This window comes from Tamandua tetradactyla, chromosome 4 (genome assembly GCF_023851605.1).
Source record: "Tamandua tetradactyla isolate mTamTet1 chromosome 4, mTamTet1.pri, whole genome shotgun sequence".
Classification (NCBI taxonomy): Eukaryota; Metazoa; Chordata; class Mammalia; order Pilosa; family Myrmecophagidae; genus Tamandua; species Tamandua tetradactyla.
Genome location: NC_135330.1, coordinates 52,425,113 through 52,446,746, shown reverse-complemented (window position 1 = coordinate 52,446,746; position 21,634 = coordinate 52,425,113). Strand labels below are relative to the sequence as shown.

The 21,634-nt window shown below is 33.7% G+C and overlaps 1 protein-coding gene across 5 annotated transcripts in view; it reads left to right on the top strand.

The window, feature by feature from the left end:
* Positions 1-21,634, top strand: part of KCNT2 (potassium sodium-activated channel subfamily T member 2) — a 450,533-nt gene that overhangs the window by 383,574 nt on the left and 45,325 nt on the right. For 4 of the 5 annotated variants that reach the window (XM_077157297.1, XM_077157298.1, XM_077157295.1 and 1 more), the window contains 3 exons: positions 7,009-7,110; positions 11,164-11,247; positions 12,138-12,266. In XM_077157297.1, the coding sequence (XP_077013412.1) occupies positions 7,009-7,110; positions 11,164-11,247; positions 12,138-12,266 (315 nt within the window). The remainder of the gene's footprint in view (positions 1-7,008; positions 7,111-11,163; positions 11,248-12,137; positions 12,267-21,634) is intronic. The other variant, XM_077157299.1, reaches the window with a different exon arrangement.

Below are 21,634 nucleotides of genomic sequence, written 5' to 3'. Positions count from 1 at the left end.
GGAGCCCCATTATTGACTATCTACAACATGCAAGAAAATTATAATAAAATTCATAATATATTCCTGTGATTATAATTTGTTTAAGGAGTTCTTTAGAAATGTAAACATATGGAAAAATCTTAGAGGTAGCATCAGAGCAACCAAATAGTTGAGACCTAACAATGAGTCACTCCTATTAACAAATCTCATTAGTCTCTAAAAATCATGGTATAATTTATATTGATATACCTCCATGTCATAAAAGCTTAACAAGAGAAATTTATGTATCCTTCATTTATCTTTTAAGGACTCAGATATTTGAATAGTTTTCCTAACTTAATTTTCTTGAATAATGCTTTTTATTTACACTTATTGAAAATAAAGCAAACTTTTTTTTAGCCACATTCAAAATGTAACTTCTCAATTGATACTCTAGTTAAAAAGAGGGAATAGCTCCTTTATATTTTGTACCAAAATTATTCCCTAACCATTTCTGTTCCAAAATTTCCCCCAATGGGGATGGCCACAAATGCAGATATTTGGTTGGATCTAATTCTTCATTTCTTTTCAATAGTGCACTTGCCTTTTACAAGTTGTTTTGTTTTCCAAGCCTTCCCTTAACATGGATATAATTTCTGACTTAGCTTGTTTTAGTTATTTTTAAAATTATAGTTGTGTTTTATAAGTTACAGCTTTTCAAAACATTAAATGGTATAGAACCTACCTTTGTTTTTAAAATATGAGCATGCACAGTTTATTTTACAGCTTTATAAAGTATAAGAATCAACAGTGATTGTTAATTCTCCAAATTCTAACTTGTGAAAGTGAAGTTTTTTTTATTATTTATTCTACTAAAGAGTCAAGGTGAGAAGATCACGTTCATAGAAAGCATTACTTCTTCCCCTTTGTTTATGAAATTTACTTCTTTTTTATGGCTCAGATCTAATATCATTTTATGCACAATGCCATCCCCATCCTCTTTAGGCCCCTATAAAACTTCCAGGTCTTTACAAGCTCACATCACATGGTTTTTAAATGTTTTGTTTAAGATTGTCTTCTCAGTGCAACTACGTACACTTGTAAGACTGGAAAGTTTGATTTTTGCATCCTAGGAACCGGGCTCAGTATCTGAAACATAAAATTGTTGATCAGTAAAGGTTTCTTGGTTGTACTTATTAGAATTTTCTTCTTAACCATGAGCATAGTCCATTAGAAATATTCTGTTTTCCTTTAATTTAACACACATTTTTAAATGTGTTTCATTTATTTATTATATTATTTTACTGATATAATTACTATTCACCCAACTTACTCTTTAAATACTGTCATGGTCAGGTTCGTGTGTCAACTTGGCCAAGTGGTGGTACCTGTTTGTCTGGTTGGGCAAGTGCTGACCTGTCTGTTGCAATGAGGGCATTTCATAGAATTAGATCATGATCACGTCAGCTGCAGCCACAGCTGATTCCATTTGTAATCAGCCAAAGGGGAGTGTCTTCTGCAATGAGTGATGCTTAATCTAATCATGGGAAGCCTTTTAAGGAGGATTCAGAAGAGACAGGTTCTATTCCAGCTTTGGCTGGCGAGCCTCTCCTGTGGAGTTCGTCCAGATCCTCCATCGGAGTGTCAGCTTCACAGCCTGCCCTGCGGATTTTGGACTCTGCGATCCTGCGGTCATGTGAGACACTTTCATAAATTTTATATTTGTGAGTGTTCCCTGTTGATTCTGTTTCTCTAGAGAACCCTACTTAATACAAATACCATGTGAGTTGTATCCCCTGCCTCATTTTTTAAAAAGCGTTTTTATTGAGATGTCTTCACTTACAAAACAGTCCATCCAATGTATGCAATGGCTCACAATGTCATCACATATTTGTGTACTCATCACCGTGATCATTTTTAGATTTGCATCACTCCGGAAAAAGAAATAAAAAGAAAAAAGACCATTCATCCCATACCCCTCACCCCTTCCTCTCATTGACCCCAAGTATTGCACCCTACCCAATTTTCTTTTACCCTCCCCCCTATTATTTTTTTGTTTGTTTGTTTGTCCTTATATTTTGTTCTCATCTGTCCAAACCCTGGATAAAAGGAACATCAGTCGTGAGGTTTTCATGTTCACACTGTAAACACTATATAGTTATAAAAAAAGTCTTCAAGAATCAAGGCTACTGAAGCACAGTTCAATAGTTTTAGGTATTTCCTTCTAGCTGTTCTAATACATTAAAAACTATAAAAGGGATATCTATATAATGCACAAGAATAACTTCCAGAATAACATCTTGACTTTATTTGAAATCTCTCAGCCACTGAAATTTATTTTGTCTCATTTATCTCTTCCTCCTTTTGGTCAAGAAGGCTTTCTCAGTCCCATGATGCCAGACCCGGCTCATCCTGGGATTTGTGTCCCATGTTGTGAGGGAGATTTATATCCCTGGAAATCATGTCCTGCATGGGGGGGGGGGGGGGAGGGCAGTGATTTCACCTGTGGAGTTGGCTTAGAGAGAAAAGTCACATCTGAGCAATAAAAAGTTTCTCTGGGAATTACGTTTAGGCATAATTATAAGTAGTTTTACCTTCTCCTTTGCAGGAATAAGTTTCATAGGGGCAAGCCCCAAGATTGAGGGCCTATTAAATTCATTATTCACAATTCTTGCAAGAATATCAGAAATTCCCCAGGTAGGGAAATGTAATATTCCCTCCTTTCTTATTAGTTCCTCAAGGGATTTTGAAAACTTTTTTATTCTTTGTCTAAATTACATTGGCATGTATCGGGGCATCACACTTACCTTTACAAACCAACAAGATCTCACTCCCTATCTGCTCTCTTTTGCTAGCTGCCAGAATACAATATACCAGAAACAGAATGGCTTTTAAAAAGGGGGATTTAATAAGTTACTGTTAACAGTTCTAAGCCGAGAGAATGTCCCAATTAAAACAAGTCTAAAGAAATGTCCAATCAAAGACATTCATCCAGGAAAAGATACCTTGGTTCAAGAAGGCTGATGAAGTTCAGGGTTTCTCTCTCAAGTGAGAAGGCACATGGCAGACATAGTCAGGGCTTCTCTCAGCTGGAAGGGCCCATGGCGAGCACAGTGTCATCTGCTAGCTGTCTGTCCTGGCTTCCGGTTTCATGAATTTCCCCAGGAGGCTCCCTATCCTTGACTTATTTTTGATGATGCATTTTATCTTCAGAAGTAGAAAACTGAAGAGCCTATTAATTGTAAGCAGGTAATGTAAATTAATGTATTTAAGTGGAAATTAGTAAATTAGATGTAAGAAACACAAATTTTTGTGCAGATGCTTTTACCTCTGGTCAATTGTCTGGTCAATTATAAGTTATGGTACCAAATTTTCAAAAATCAAAAGACATCAGATTTTCCAATTTTATGCTAAATATGCTGATATTCCAATGTTGGAGACAAGTTCTCAAAAAGAAGAGAGCCACAAGAGAGATAAGCTTAGCTGAGGAATTACTCTTAGTAAAAGAGAGTCTAGGTAGAGGAAAAATCAGGAAAAAATGAGTGTGGAGTCCAAGAGATAAGATGAAAGCAGAGGTAGAGTAATGTCAAACGACAAACTTCTACAATTGGAAGAAGTGCCTGCCAAACACTGTGAAAAAAGCCAAGTAGAATGGATGTTAAGAACAGCCACTAGATTTGGGATTACAACATGATGCAGAATAAGGAACGTAAATTGAAATACAAGAATGTGAAGAAATTGTACACAAGAAAGTAGGGGATAGCAAAATGTAAACAGGCAAACCATTAATTTGGTGCCATTAAAATTCTTTTTTTTCCTCACATACTCTTCTCCTAAATCCAATAATTTTATTGTCTCATTACAAATGGTATTGTGTGGACTCAGAATAAAGAAAACAAAATTTCCACTAGAATAAATTCCTTTTTCCAACAAAGGCACATTTTCTTGATAGTAAGGCCAATGGAAGAGATAGATAAGACCAAGTGTCTTAGAGTGTTGGGGATATTTAAGTAATAATTTAATAACTTGGATTTCATCCATATATTTTACTTTTAGATTAATGGTTTAGATTAGTGGAAACAAAATTTTTGAAACTTCGATTGAACACAGAATTCTATAAGAAAGGAAATATATGTTAAAATATTACAGTATATGCTTGTATAAGAAGCAATAATGGAAATAACTAAGTGTATCATGTAAAACAATTAACATAGGTCAAAAGAAATGCTAAGAGAACTTTGCAAAACATGAACATTACAATTCTATACATCTTCAAACTTCCATTAAAGAACTGAAGTGAGAAGGGATATGGAATGAACCCAAAATTGTTTGTTTGTTTCCTGCTTCCTGAATATGAATGTTTTAGGTTTTAAAGTATGTGATATATTTTCTTGGGATGTAGGCAGCTACTATAAGTAGAACAGAATTATTCAGTTTTTCAAAAAAATGTCATTGACTATCTGTATGCCAGGCATTGTGTTAGGCATTATTTATGTAATAGAAAAGCAAAAACATAGTCTCTGCTCTCCCAAAATTTACCATGTATTTAAGAAAGGCAGTAAATAAAAAAAAAATAAACAAAGATTTGTAAATCTAAAAAGAGCTATTAAAGAAATAATAGGATCATATTCAAGAGTAACTGGGGATGGCCTACCTTAAATATGGTGATGAAGAAAGAAAGACCTCTTTGGGGAGGTAATATCTGAGCAGCAATAATAAGCTGTCCTGTAAAATCTTGGGGAGCAGAGCATTACATTAAGAGAGAAAGCAATACAAAGGCTGGAGGTGCTGCATAATTTAGCATATTCAAAGGTTTAGTAATAGTCGTAGGTTGTATTTGTTAAGTGCCTGGTATATGTAATATTTTATATGTTTTATTTTATTCCATTATTGTAATGGCAATGGGATATAGATACCAATATGAATCCTATATTGTCATGAAACTAAAGAACAAGAGGTTTAACCTGTCCAAGGCCATACAACTAGTAAATGACAACACGTGATTCAAACCCCTGTATGTTTTTCCAGAATCCAGGCTCCATGCTACTTTATGTTGTATTGCTTGTTGGATCCATATGTTTAACCCCCCCACCCCCACCCCAGGTGTTTCTGCTGATCTTGAAACTCAAGTCCAAATCTTAGCTTGTGATCTGCTTCTCCTCCACATTTCCTATCTTAAAGAAAAGCACCATCATCCCCAGTCATCCAGAAAGCTGGGGTACCATCCTCACCTTCTCTCTACTTGATTTCCAAATTCCATTATATATCCTCCAAAATTTAATGTCTAAATATATTCTGAGTATGATTTATATTCTACAAATATCATAGCAGAGTGTACCCTGATCTTTCACCAGAAGTGCTGTATCAACACCCTAGTTTCTCTTGCCTGGTCTCCCCATTCTTTCCCCCTATTCCTGATCCTTTTCCCATATTGTCATCAGAGTGAGCATTTTAAAACATAAATATAGCCATATCAATCCTCTCTTAAAAGTATTTCAGATCTTCCTCCATTGCCTTTAAAATGAAATAAAAAATCCTTACATGGTTTCAAATAAGGTGGCTGCATGCCCTGAATTTCTTTCTTTCTTTGTTTTTTCAGAGTACGTATTCATGTCAAAAGTATCCTAAGATCTACTTCATGATTACTGTTCCAATTTCATTTCTGAGCTCTCTGTCCAGCCCATAACCTCACCCTCTATACTGTACTCATAAGGAATTGCTTACGTTCTTTAAGACTTCCAACCTCTTTTCACTTCTAGGTCTTAACATATGCTGTCCTTTTTATAGCTTTTTCCATATCATCCATCCTCCCTCAACTTAGATACCTCTTCAATTTCAGCACCTCAGTATTTCCACCAAAAGGCTGAGCTAGATGCCACTTCTATCTATGTGCTTCTATAGTGTCTCCCCCCTAGCCACCTAGTGTTATTGTCTATTCTGTTGTCTGTACAAACCACAGTTTTGTGAGTTTTTGCAGGCAAGGAAAATATCCATCTTTGTTTACTGGTTACTAGCCCTAATCCATCTCCAAGACTCATTTCTTGAATAGGGAGCATTAGTTACTAGCCCTGATCCTTCTCCAAGATTTATTTCTTGAATAGTTCCCCCTCCCATGCATTCTTAACATGGGATGGGGGTGATGGTGAGAGGTTTTCTTTCACTTGCGAGCCCCCAATTTCACTCCGTAAGATGGAAGAACTTCTACAGAAGTGATGACTGGCTTAGATATTTGGCTATAACTATTTTTCTTTGTAGAAGAAAATTGACAGCAAGAGAACTGAGCACATATTGAGCACTTGTTAACAAGAACAATGGTAACTTGCATTTTTATGACCCTCCTTCCAAATATATATGATTTTGACATTTACTCTCATGCTTTTATTCATTAAGCCAAGATAATAGTAATAAAACATTTTAGAAGAAACCACATGCACCATAACAAACACACAAACTCACATATATACAAAAACAATTTCTTTTTTCTGACTTACAGATGGTTAGCTGCAGAATGGTTTAGCTGGTACAACTTTAAAAGGCAGGTAGAAAAATGAAAACTAAGATGGAAAGCTAGCAAATACTGGATGCAATGGCTCTTTCCTGCCTTCAATTATTATTTTTGTGTATGCACATATGACAATAATCAAATGCAAAGTTTTGTAGGTGTTATGATACATTCTGTGGCTTTAGCTTATTTATTTATTTTTTTTTACATTTGGTTAAATGATTTTATTGAGTTTCTTTTAGTATGTTACTACAAATCCTTTTCAGAAATCCTGTTTGGATAATAAATAAATGTTAACATATGAAAGGATTAACCCTTTTAACTGAAATTTGGGATGTCTTAATTGATTAAGAAAAGTTAATTATAGCTTGGTTATAAAAATTAAAGGATTTTTTAAAGTACTAATATAACTGACATAAAGGCACAGTGATAGCTAAAACCCATGTAGTGGGAAATCCTTTTTCACTTATGTCAGAAATATTTACCTAAGCAGAAATGAATAAAATATGGAATACTTACAAATTTTTTTATCTAAAATTTTTGAGCAGAAAGAACGGGAGAAAGGCTCTAATTTGGCCTTTATGTTTCGACTGCCTTTTGCTGCTGGGAGGGTGTTTAGCATCAGCATGTTGGACACACTGCTGTATCAGGTATGCAATATTTCAGCTTTTCTCCCTATATTTATTTTATACTATTTCATTTGAATTTTATTTAAATTAAAATTCATCTAGTGTTCTCATGGGGTAAAAATTGGCTCTGGAAGTATTTCAGCGTATTACTCCATGTATGTAATGATGTAAATGTTCCTGTGAAGAATTTGGTAGGAAAAGCATTATTTTTCAGAATAACCTATGGAAATTATTCATAGGCATTCTTTGGTCACCAGTATTCTGAAATACTTATTGTGACATTTGAATACATTTTGCATGTTACTCCAAGAATATTGCTAAATTAAAAAAAAAAGTAGGAAAATTACTAGACCAAGAAAAAACAGCATTCCTTATAATAAACATTTTTTCGTATATAAAAAAAAGCATAATGCTGACAATAAACTGATAAACTGAAGACATTTTACGTATATGCAAAATATTGCCTACCTTAGAAAAATATGAAGACTTTACATTTAAGAAATATTTGTTTTGTTGCTGATGCCAAAGTTAAAATCATTATTTTTATCACAGCTAAGAAACTCATGATGTTCTTTTTTTTGCACACATATATTTTATCCTTTTAAAGTCTAATAGAAAGTGAAGAACAGCAGTAATAGTTACTATTCCCTGATTCCAGTACTTAGACAACCTCTAAATATATTCAGTAAAAGAAAAATTATTCATAGGACTTTAAATTATGTGGTAGCTTTATTTTATTAACATCTCCTCTCTTTTTTTACTATATGCTTTATATGCCTTCTTCTATGATTGCTTAATGAATAAATTAATGCAAAGATAATTAAGGTTTTTCTACTGAACTTCTGGCTAATTCTGCCCTGGAGTATGCCCCAGCAATGTCTGTAACCATGTGCTATGCCAGATGAGTGCAGAAACAAATGCAACAAAGGAGAATAAACACTCCTATTTGCCCCAAAGTTTCCAGACACACTCTCTGGGCACACCAGAAGGCAAGGCTCCCACACTAAACACCATCACCACACACATATACTTCTAGTGTCTTATAAAGGAGATCGGAGGGGAGGGCTTGTTTGAAGAGCAGTGTCAAAACTGAAGACTTTCTATCAATAGCAGTCAAATGATTGTATACCACTGAACACCACTGGCTTCAGAATTTTTAGCCAAAGTATCCTACGTTTAAATAAAATCTCATGAGGAAGTCCAATATGTAAAATAAATCAAAGCAAACTTTTTTGTAGAAGTTGAAAGCAGGAGTAGTTGTACCTTCCTCTTCATTTTAGCCTAACATTGTATGTTGTTAATAGTGATACAGGAGATTGTATGCTTGCTGAAGCTACTGCAGAAAGGATGATAGAAAATCTGTAACAGAAAAAATTGTATTTTGCATGACATTCCAAAACACGCCTGTTTATATGTGTTTGTGTGCATGCATATGTGTGTATCACTGCAGCAAATATCTCAGAATACAGCACATGTTTTCTCCTTGTAATATGCTGAATTGATTTCCAATTTATTGAACTATATTCTACTTCATTAAAAAAATTGTTGATCATAACCCATAACTTAATTTTATGACATATTATTTGAAAAACAATTAACTAGAGAAGAGAATAAGCAAAATCTAGAGAATAATTTCCCTTCAGTGGAGCTTTTCATAAGTTGTTAAAAGTTGTTGAACCATTAGGAATGCTTTTAAATCACCATTTAATTTCTTATTAATAAAACTGCATATGCCTCTGGATCTCTGCAATTACTGTGTTTGAATTTTCTAGCTTTCTGGCCCAAGTTTCTGACCTCTTTAGTCCAGGTCAGCATGATGACCCTCCCACTCCCCCTCCAAAAAAAAGATTTCAATTTAGCATGGGATGGTCTGGACAGATAGAATGCCTGCAACAAATAAATGATAGATGGATTTTATTTTTCAAATGGTCTTTGTGAAAGTATTATAATAATTTCATTTGAGATAAATCAGATAAAAATTAATCAGCACTATTAATTTATTATTTCTAAATTAACTCTGCCAATTATTTTTAATATTTTTAGCAGAATTTCATGGTGTATAAAAGTGCAGTAAATTCCAGCAACTGAGATATTTACTGATTTCCATTTTTCACCTATCTAAAGAATACTCATTTATGGGTTAGAACTATTTTAGAAATTTAAAACATGTATATGGTTCCTAAAATGTATAATAAGCATCCTTTATTCTTAAATGGGTTATACTAAATATCATCTAAATTTTGTTTGTGATTTAAGCATTTATCAAGATAAATATTTAGATTATATATTCAAGATCTATTATTAATGACTACAATTGTATAGTGACTTACTATTAATATAGCTCTATCCTAGAAATTTCACTTGATACCCCAAAAAACTGTAGTTTAGATAGTATTATCAATCACAATTTATAGATGAGCTATCCAGGGCTCAGGAAAATGAACTTTCATTCAGGCAGTAGCAGTTAGTGTGAATCTTTGTCTGCAAGTAGTGCACACTTCATTAGATTATTCCTAAACCATCCCTATGGTAAATGACCCACACTTTATGATGTTTAAGTCTCTTATACGGTTTCATTTTGCTTTGCTTTAACTTACTGGAAAGCTTTACTGCGTCTTCCCAATAGTCTCCTTTCTTCCTTTTCTTACCACTTGAAACCCAGTTCACTTTTATATTTTTAATAGTTTTACTAACCTTCATCTTTGCAGAGCTGAAAACCCAGATTATGAGAATCATTTAAGTATTATATAAAACGAAAATGCATACTGAGTGAAATTGAAAAAGATTCTTCAGTGAATAAATTGCATGCTTTTTAATGCATGGTTATTGTGGTATCATTTGGAACTATTCACATCTTTTTTACTCACTCCTAGTTCTTGTCTGTGTCCTGATAAAGGTTCAAAACAAGTGACTTCTGGCCAAGCAATGTGATAGTGAACAGTACTGCAAATGTATTGGCTCTATTACCATATCTGACCTTAAAATCATTAAAAAATTAAAGTCATTTGCCAAATCTTCAGTTCAATTTCTCTTCCATGAATACATTATATTCGTCACTTTAGGAAATACTGTTTTGAAGTTCCTGAGAATTTATATTTGCTCTTCTTTAGAGCACACCGGATCACAAATGAAGCTGATGGAAGGTTTCTAACAACTGATGTCACAGCCTCTTCCATGGTGTGTTGAATGGTGGGCCCCCAAAAGATAGGGCAACATTCAACCCCCTTGGAAAATACTAAAGCTCTGTAAACCAAATATTACTTCTTTGGCTTGAAAGAAAAATAGTAGACTCTTTTCCTTATGCTCTCCTTTTGGTGGCAGTGTTTAGTTTTCTGAAATATTGTCGGTGAAATAAACCAATTGTCTAGTAGATGTATTTAATTTTCAAAATACATTAAAAATTTATTTTATTTTATTTTATTTGCATGCATAGGCAACGGGAATCGAACCCAGGTCGCTGGCATAGCAGGCGAGAATTCTGCCACTGAGCCACGTCACACTACCCCAAAATACATCTTTTTAAAGTATTTGCTACTCAAATGACCGTGTGGTTTAAATTTTTCACTTTTTAACACTCAGAGACCTAACTTAGAGCAGTCATTTCATGCAGTTTATTAAATCATTTTATATGTCATTGTGCAATTTATTTGTATCTGTTTTTTTCTATTTAGAGTTAAGATTAAATATAAAATTTGTACTGCAACTATTGAGTAGTCCTCTAGCAACATATCAAAATGTATTTTACATTCTTGTAAGGCATTCAGTGTTTAATTTCAGCTCACATTTTTGTCATTAAAAAAACTCAAAAACATTTCTGTTATAACTGATAGTATTCATAACATTTAAGTATATCAGAAAATTCTAGAGACTTATCATTTCACTTATGCCCATATGAACAGCTTGACTGGAAGCGTTTGTTTAGGACAGTGACAACACAGGATTTGATCTCCTATTTCATTGAGCTTAGCGATGTGTTATGAGAAGTAACCTTTTAGAAATGGCAAGATGCTCACAGTCCTAGCTATTATCAGCATTTCACATGCATACTAAATAAATATTTTGTTTATGTTGTAGTCATTTGTGAAAGATTATATGATTTCTATAACCAGACTTCTTTTGGGACTGGACACTACACCAGGATCGGGATTTCTTTGTTCTGTAAGTTAATGATCTCTTGATTTGATGATTATTCTGATAGTAGGTTCTGAAATTCATCCATGAAGTGTTCCAACTCTTCTGTGTCACACATTTTTCCCAATGTGTGTTCGAAGAAGAACATCTGAAGTTTTTTTTTTTTTTCAGTCCTTAAAAACTTTCCAGGAAAAAATGTATATTCCAAATTAATAATCATAAAAATCAGCCTTTCTGTACAAAATTCAGAATAAGGGTTTTTCTCTAACTGGCATCTAGACTGACAGGCTCAAACACTGGATGCCAGATGATGCAGGGAAACAGTGATGATGAAGTTTAATCCTCTGGCTTTATAGATAAGTATACTATGCCCAAATGAGTTTAATAAAGTGGCTTGCTAACAGTTCAAAGTTACAAGTAACAAGGAGGAATTACAAGTCAGGTCTCCTGTGAGCTTTGTGCTCATTCTACTATATCTTTCTCAATATGTTTATTATCAGGACTTTGGGTGGGACAATTCTGTTTTGTGCTGGAATTTTTCTTGCATTTTCAGATTTTTAGCATTGGCTGATCCTGTCCACTAATAATAGCCTCAAGTTACTGCAACCTTCAAAAAGTCTCCATGCATTTTCCAACATCTCTTAGTCTATTGCCAGAACCCAGTTGCTTACTGATCTTGAGCTAATACGATGTCCTACTGCCACAAATTGACTCATTGTTTTTCTTAAGTTTGTGTGAAACAAGGGAATAAGCTAAGCTGGAGTGCAATAGTAAGTTTAATACAAGGATAAGAAGTTAGGAAACAAAATTTTGAGTTTCCAAAACATGAGTAAATTTGGCCTTTAGCAAATGGAAAATAATCACTTGGCTTTTATTTCTTAAAAATTTAATATGAAAATAATTCATATGTATTATAGATGAAAATCACTGAAGATGACCTATGGATCAGAACTTATGCCAGACTTTATCAGAAGTTGTGTTCTTCTACAGGAGATGTTCCCATCGGAATCTACAGGACTGAAACTCAGAAATTAGCTACATCTGAGGTTTGGAAATATCAAAATATCTCTACTTTGATACTTAACCAGATTGAATATAGTTTTTCATAAACATGGAAACTAAAGGATTTCTGAAAGAATGTAGTAGAAAATGAAAAAAAAAATGCCATTCTAAAGGCATAGTATCAAGTTGCAAAAGAAAAAAATCACAACCACTTGTTTTAGAACTCCGTGTCAGAATTTCACAAAATATTTCAGTCCAAGGGACTATTCTAGCATTTGTGGACTTTGGGTTGTGGATGTCTTTATGTCTGGGATTTGTTATTTCCAGAAGATGGTCAGGAAGCAAGTTAATTCTGAATAAACTGTGAAGTTATGACATATAAAGAAAAGTTCTCAGGGCAAGTAACCTAGCTTCCTAAAACACTTTCCAGCTCCATATATGGCATTTGAAGTAAGCAAAGCAAAGAGAAGTGAATAAACAGTGAAGCTCACATTCCTCAATCTCTAGAATGAAGACTACTCTGACACGGAAAACTCCCGTCACAGTGCCATACCTTCCCAGAGAAAATTTCAGTAATTGTATAAGCAAACTATACTCTACTAAGAGGAGCAAATTTTCTTATGGCTGCATATCTGAAAGCATATCTGTATTTTGATTTGTTCACATCATGTAATTCTAAGTCACTGAGTATTTATATGTCCTTAGAAAAACATCACCTTTTAAATCAGACTCCTCTGGAAAATAAAGGATAAATGCATTGTTCTACTGATATTTATAAAATTATTTAATATAAGTTATTGCTTATATTCTTGACATGTTTTCTTTATGCTACCCAAAGTTATGTGCAATTTTGATCTTACCAAAAATTATCTCAAAGATAAGGTTCTATTCAACCATGTACATTTTAGTAATCCATATACATTTTAGTAATCCATATAATCATAATACCAGTTTATAATAAAATCAATTACTCCTTTGTAGAAGAGAAGGGTTTTATAGAGAGCATATGCGTAATGGAATACATTTTTGTTTTTTTCTCTTAAAATCCATATTTTGACACATAAGTGAAGATTGAGGCCAGCAAGATATAGTTCAATGTTTCTCAAATGTTTTGTGGTGGTTTCACTATCGCTTCAAGGATTCTAAGTCCAGCTTCACTATAATCCTTCCTGCCAAATCTGAGTTTGCTATTGGCTGTGGCCCCAGGGGTTCATACCACAAAGAGCAAAACCAAACCCAAAGAAAGTAGGAATGACTGATAGGAGATTTATACCTGACAGATGAATATGTAAGATGGGTTGGTCAGATATACCTACAATTGTAATACTGGGTCCAAAAGAGTATTATTTCCTTAAAGACTAAATGAGGACATGTAGTCTTTCCTCACAGTGTAGCATCACTATGTTTTTCCTTACAGGCTTTGTGAGCTTCAATATATTAGATTTTGCCGTTGGTTGAGTTCTACATCCATGCCAGTCATTTTGTATTATTAAAGGACTTTGAGATGCTGTTTAGACTGTGTTGAACTGAGCATTTATATTAATATCAAGGAGTATTTCATATTCATTTCTCAGGCAGGTGAGAATTCTGCCACTGAGCCATTGCCGTACTGCCCAGTCTGCGCTTTCTTATTCAAGACATGTTAGGTAACAAGATGAATAGTATCTTCAACTATAGTTTTGCAAATGTATTAAGTACCATTAAAGTAAATATCCCTTAAATCAATCTTCTATAAAAAAAAAAGAGGTACCCAGGTTAGCCAAATTGTAAGGTTGAGGGCAAAATCCCACATACTGTAAATTCTGCCCCAAACTTCTGGCAAAAAGTTCAGGGAGTTAGGGTCCAACTACAAAGTTAGAGAGAGAATCCACACAAGACCACCCTAATTTCTGATCCAATTGCAAGTTTTGAGGTTTCCCCAAACACCCCTCAGTTTCAGTAATTCACTAGAAGAACTCACAGAACTCTCTGAAACCTGTTATACTTACAGTTTATTACAAGGAAAGGATACAAATTAGAACCAGCCAAAGGAAGAGTTACAGATGGTAGAGCCTGGAGGGTTCCAAACACAAATCTACCATTTTCCTCAGGATCTGTTACCTTCCCAGAATCAATGTGTGACAGTGTGCACAGAGTTATTGCTAACTTAGGAGGCTCACCTGAGCTTTGAAGTCCAGAATTTTCATTGGGGCTTCCTTATCTGGCGTGATTGATTGATCAATTGCCTATGCAGGGTTGAACTTAGTCTTCTGTCCCACTTGCTCTACCCACAATCAGCAGAGGTCAAGCTAAAGCCACAGGGTTGCAGCAGACATTTCTATTACTCGGGAAATTTCAAGGTTTTAAATGATACCTCCCAGGAGTCAGGGATAAAGGTCAGACTTCTATTTGAGCAAGACCAAGTTCTTAACTACACAGGGGCACATCAATTAAATCTTAACTCAGTGGAGGCGTTGGAAAGGGGGAAGAGGGAAACAGTTTTTTAGATATGAAAACCCAGGATAAGAACTTGATCGATCTAATGAGATGAAAGGTTACAAAATACATTCCACCTCAAATATCAGGTGGGTTCAAGAAAATCTCATGTGTAATTCATATAATTAATCATTGCCCAAAATCATTGCCAAAAACTCTGATTTTGATTAAAGTACACTGGATTTCTGGAGGTACAGATAGTATACATAATTAGGATATGCTAACATATTCTTGCTTAGACATATGTCCATGCAACTGATCTGATGGTGTTTACCCCACATTGGAAAACACCAAAGTTTATTCTATAAGAGAAAGTTCAGAGCAGATCTATGGACAAGGGGACACTAATACAGTTGAGGATAGGAGTGCCACACTGAAATCAGGAGTCAAGTGAAAATTGTACATTCTCTTCTTTTAACAATGGATTACAAGAGTCTTCTCTAGGAAATCTGACATGCCAAGTGGAAAGGCCCAAACCTACTGATGTATGAGATTCTCCAGTTTAATAGTTTAGCCAGATAACTATGAAACTCACAATCAAGAAATCTCACTTAGAAATTTCAATCTATTTATTGGTCTCTACTCTTAAATGCAAAGACAAGTAACATTTTCCAGTGTTCTGTGGAACACTACTAATGTAAAATACAGTTACCGAAACAAACAATCAGGGAAAAAGAAAAAAAAAAACTTGGAGGAAGCAGAGACTATCTGGAAAGAAAAAAAATTAAAAACCTAAAAACAAGAAACAAACATTCATTCCTAAATATCTTCCCAAGAGAAATTAAACTATATCCACCCAAAGACGTGGACATGAAAGATCTTAAGCAGCATTATTTGTAATAATCCAAACAGTCAAGTATATAAATGTCCATTTGGTGAATAGATAGACAAAATGTGGTCTATTCTTACAATGGAACACTTTTCAGCCATTAAAAAAAGCAAACTATTGTTACATTCTTTGGTGTATACCAGTTTGAATGAACCTCAAAAACATAAGTCAAAAAGCCAGATACAGGAGACCACATGTTGTATTCTTTTTATATGAAATGTCCAGAAATGGCAAATCTCTAAAGACACAAAGATTGCTGATTGTCTAAAATTAGGCAGGGGAGGAGGCAAGGGTGATGATTAACAGCTAAGGGGTATGAAAACTATTGAACTGATGGAAATATTCTAAAATTGATTTATGGTGTCGGTTGCACATCTCTTAAATTTCGAAAAATATCCTTGAATTATATACTTGAAATAAATGAATTATATGATATCTCATATATGTATTAGTATAATGATAGATTTGAAAAGCTATAATTAATATCAATAGAAAGAAAATATTTCAAAAATGAATGATAAACCAGAAACTATTTTCTAAGGGAACACTTTAGAATAAAGAGAACTCTAAGATATTAAAAATATATCAGAAATGATGACCAGGTTTGATTCCCAGACCATGCACCCAAGGGGGAAAAAAAATATGTATATATATCTCAAAAGTAAAAACCTACTAAAAAGTGTTTAACATAAAGTCAAGAAAATCACTGAAAAATCAAAGCAAAAATTCAAATTATGGAAAATAGTAAAGAAAAGATAAAGTTAGAGAACTAGTTCAAGGGGTCCAAGATGTTTTCAGAAAGAGGAAACAACACGATTGAAGAAATGGTGTATCAGTGTATTAACTCAAGAATAATCTCAGAATTTAAGGGTGTTAGTTTCCAATTGTGTGTCATCAGGACAGAAAATTAAAATAGCCTCACACTTGGAGTGCAAGGCTAGTTCAGTGGTGGAATTCTCGCTTGCTGTTAGGGAGACCCGGGTTCGATTTCTGGTCTATGCACTTCTCAAAAAAACAAGTAAAACAAACAAACAAAAATGGAACAGTGCTGCAATAACGGGATACTCACATGGAAAAATAATGAGATGTGACCCTGCCATACAGCATAACAACAACAACAAAAAAAAACAAAACAAAAAATGGCCTCACACCGAAGCAGAGCATCCTAAAATTTCTAGACACTGAAAAAAAAGAGAAAATCCTAAAAGCTGCAAGAGAAGGGAGGGAAGGAGTTCACATTGAAACTACTGGTTAGGATTTTTCCTCAACAACACTGCAAATCAGAAGACAATGCGATAATGCCCTCAGTATTCTGAAGGAATATTATTTCCAAACTAGAATTCTGTACTCAGCCAAAAATTTCAAACTGCATAAAAGTAGAATGAAACATATTTCAGATATACATATTTTGCAAATATATACTTCCATGCCTCTTCTTTTTCTTTCTTTTCCTCTTTATTTATCAGGCTGTTTTCTCCTTTAGCACGATCTCACTGTGAAGGCTATGTTCACTCACAATAAGGGACACATTTCAGATATTTCTGAAAAGGCCCCAACTCCTCTGAAACCTAACCCCAAAAGCAAGAAGCCCTTCCATTTCTCAAAATCAGCCTCCTCTGCCCCCACACATGCTGCTTTTTTTTTTTTTTTTTGTCATGGGCAGCCACCAGAAATCAAGCCCGGTATCTCTGGCAAGGTAGATGACAATTCTGCCACTGAGCCACCGTTGCACTGCCCTTTGCCTGCTTTTTAAGGAAACACTTTCCACCAGAATGTGGGAATAACCTGAGGAAGAAGGAATGATGGGATGCAGGAAATAGGCATCCAACACAGGAATGATGACGGTAAAAGCAGCGTCAAGCATTGAGGGCAGCCAGTGGAGATTGGAGAGGATCAAAAGGGCCAGAGAAATCTCTTCAGGAAGACGAAATCTATAGAATACCAGATGCATCTCAATGTCTTATAAGGAGATTAAGCATTTGCCAAAGAGCTCAGGAGTAATTATTGATAATTACATATTTAATCAAGTGATTAATAAAATGACACCATTAATTAACTCTGGGAATATAATACCACCAGCATCACAAAAATCTGTGCAAGAAATGAATACTAATTATGTTTCCAACATAGCATCTGTAAATTGTACTCAGTTTAATATGCCCTGAATTTTGGTCCAGAGTTGCACTTGAGCTGTTTAGAGATGATAGGAGATGGCAAAGATGGTATGATAGGTAAGAAAGATTGTTAGTTCTTCTTCCATAGTAGGAAGTCAATATGTAAAAGCAAAAATAGTAAATGAAATAATTAGTAATTAAACATGTTATATAGAAACAGCATTTATATTCCTGTTTCGATGAAACATGTTTAATTGCTAAAAGAGGTTGAAGTAGATGGAAGAGATTATGGTGGGAGCTGCTATTTTTCAAAACAAAGTATAAGTATAAACTTTTTTCATTCATAGATTATTTCAACAGTTCATGCTTCTAAGTGTTAAATTCTATCCTATTCCATGAAGAATTTTCATCAAATACCATTTGTTATAACAAGCTACTAGGGATAACTAATATAAAGACTCTAGTCCTCATCTCCTTGTTTCTCGTGGAGTTAAAGAACATACATTTTAAAAGCAAATGGACATTTTCATGCTACATCATTTCCTAGCCTCTCTTCAATATCCTCTATGTCTTGTATAGAGAGGAAAAAAGCTATTGTCAGTTGGGCTACTGAAGCACTGAATATTTTAGCAATCATCCTTGAAAAGACAAATGATGATAAAGAATATTAATCAAAAATCTATAAAATGTATACAAGACTTGAAATATTATCTCCGCTATTCTGATGCGCTGTAGATTGGGGCAAGAATTGTTTCGCGCATACACACATTGAATGAGTGTGCACACGTATTTGGAAAATCAGTCCTGGAACCTGTACAGTATAGCTGGATCTGCCCCTTTGTTCTAACTCATCTACCATTATCTATATGTGTCTGTTTAGAGGAATTTTTTCAAATGTAGGATGAGCAAGGACTCATGTTCATCTCAGGGGAGAAAGGGAAACATTATTCAGTCTGCAATGCTACATCCACAATTCTGAAATCCGAAAGACTCAGTAAACACATTTGGTGACAAAATCTGACCTGAACTGCTATTAGGTTATTTAGTGTACTTGTATATTTCACTTAATATGAATATTCATTCTTTTCATTTCAGAAATATTAATATATTTTATTATAAGATGCTATCCCAGTCCCCACTAGAGGTATTATTTTTATACAGTTTATGATATCATACTATCTTTTAAAAATCTGAATAATTCTGAATTAATAATCCTAAGGTTTTTGGATATTTGCCCCTAATGTTTTTGAATAAGAAAATGTGGAACTGTATTTGTCTCCAATGTTCTAAAAATCCCATTTGCCTAAATTATATTGTAACCAGAAAAAAATTTACTAGGAACTAGAAAGAGCATATTTATGTATCAACTATATTACAATGTACTCAATAAATCTGTGGAATATCTTTCCCTGAGATTTTGTACCCTTCAAATTCAATAAAAATGTGCATAGTGGAATAGACTAATCATGTTGACTGTCCCAATCTTCCAATCAGTAACTGTTTACTCTTAAAATGGAAAGTAACATTTAAACTATATTATTCAAATAAAATTTTACCCTTAAAAAATCACATTAATAAAATCATTTTAATATGGATTAAGATAGAGTAGTTTTGAGACACTAGCTGCCTATTCTTTTTGCCATTATTCACTCAAGAAACATTTATTGCATCGGGCCATGTGTTAGGAATCCTGATATAAGCACTTTCAAGGAGTTCAGAATCAAATGTTTATTAAGCATTTGTAACAATATATGAAGTTTTCGACTTGAGTTATAATACACCAAAGAATATGATTGAAAATTTTACTTCTTCTATCGAAAAACTTTAGAACTGAGGAAAAGGCAACGTGATTTTGGAACACCTAACTACTGATGGGCTGTTCAAGTTTTAAACCTTTTAGCCAATGTGAAAGCTTGGTATATTTCCATCATTTTCTCTGTATATGGAGGAGAGAAAAGCAATCTTACTATAAATTCTAAATTCAAAAATAACAGTGCAGAAAGTAATACCAATAATAACTCAGTGTCCATAAATTGCTAGCACATACATTACTAACACCATTTTTTTCTATCAAATCTTAGATAGGCAATTTTATTTACAAACACCACTTTTTCTATCAAATCTTAGAAAGGCAATTTTAGCAAAAAACAATTTAGCAAGTACAACTTTCAGGTAACTTTTAAAAATAATAGCCTATTATTTATCTAATTTTATGAAGGAGATTGTGTTATTTCAATGTTGTATTTTGTCCTTGTTGCTGAATGTTCCATGTATATATTTTGTCTGTCATTGTCTAAACTGTGTTTTGTGCGTTTCTTTTTCCCTCCTTTTGTGTCAGTCTCGAGAAACAGCATCACAAGTAAGTATTTTCTGTTTGTCTCCCTTTGCACAAACTATTTACTATATGAAGTCAGAAATGCTAAAGGAAGAGGATATTAAAAATTGAACTTGATATTTTAAATTTTAAGGTAAAGCAAATAAATTGTGCTGAAATGCTTATAAATGTTGTATTTTCACTGTTTTATTACTAATTATATTCATATTTCTCGATTAGTATTACAAATTAATTTTACCCATCTATCCCAAATCATGTTCATATATTAATCCAATTTAGAATATTTTTCTAGAATGTCAATGTATCAAATGCATAAATAATATCTTAGTTAACATTAACAAACTGGATACAACATATTTAATGGACCCAACATATTGAAAAATCAAGTAATGTGTTTACTTTTTAAAATTCATTGTGTAGGTAAAATTGTTACACATAAGCTATCCTTTTTCAAAATTTCAGGCCTAATAGTAACTGAATTTAAGGCACAAATTGATTCTTTGAAAGAAAAATAATAAGCTGAAAAGAAAACATGCTTACTATTCTTTCCTGATATTTGCTATTGTAAAGATTAAACTCTAAAGAGTACTTCTGTTTTCATCTATGTGTATTTTTACATTAATGGTAGACATTTCAAGATATGATTATGGTTCTTAAAGTGATTTGAAAACTATTTTTCTTTTCCTTCATAAATACATGAGATTAGATTGATCCTATGCCCTACTCTACTGGCCAACCCTGGTGCTGTTCTCAGCATGTGCATTTTAGACATAAATGCTTCTAGATTTCAGACTGATATTATTTCAGAAGCTGTTTCACTAAACCAAGGTATACCAGTCCCTCAGAGGTTGCAAAGAGATCCTAGAGCCTTATCTAGAATTTTGGTGCATAGTTTCTTTAAATATGGAGGGAACTTAATGATACTAACAATAAGGCTCAATACCTGATAGTATTATTAGTAATAGTAATTATTAGTAGTAAGATATCTGATTATTAAGCAATTTTCCATGTTAACAGTAATGATATCAAGAAATGGATTAAATGAATATTCCTATTCAAGTTAGCATTTTAAAAGTAATTTTATATTGGTCGGTAAGTACTATTTAGATTAACACCATAGGCTGTCTAAGAGAAATCAATCTACATAAATGTACTTTTATAACATTCTTAGAATTACATATCAGTATTATTTAGATATTTATAAGGACTTTGAGGATAAAAACAGACCTGCTTTCACCAATACTGTATAGCACCGTTTTTCTGGTCCAACCACTGAACTTTAATTCTGGCCAATGTTATTTCAAAACCAAGGTCCTGGGACCTAAGAAACTGAGACATGCTCCACGCTATATTCCACAATTAGAGATCTACACAATTCATACTGGTTTTTTAACATCTTTTAAAAACCCTGTACTTTTGTTTAGTTTTAACTCCCCATTTGACAAATTTATTTCATCATAAAATACTTTGGAAAAGCTGGACTAGTCAGTTGAATCAGACTTCTTTAAGGATATGAGATTTGGAATCCATTTGAAAATGAAAGAGAGGGCACCCAACAGCCTAGGGATAAGTAAACAATCAGATTGCAGGATGAGGGCGGAACTTGGTTAAGCAGCACCTGAGAGGGGAAGTGCAGAGGTGGGGAGAGCCTTTAGAATC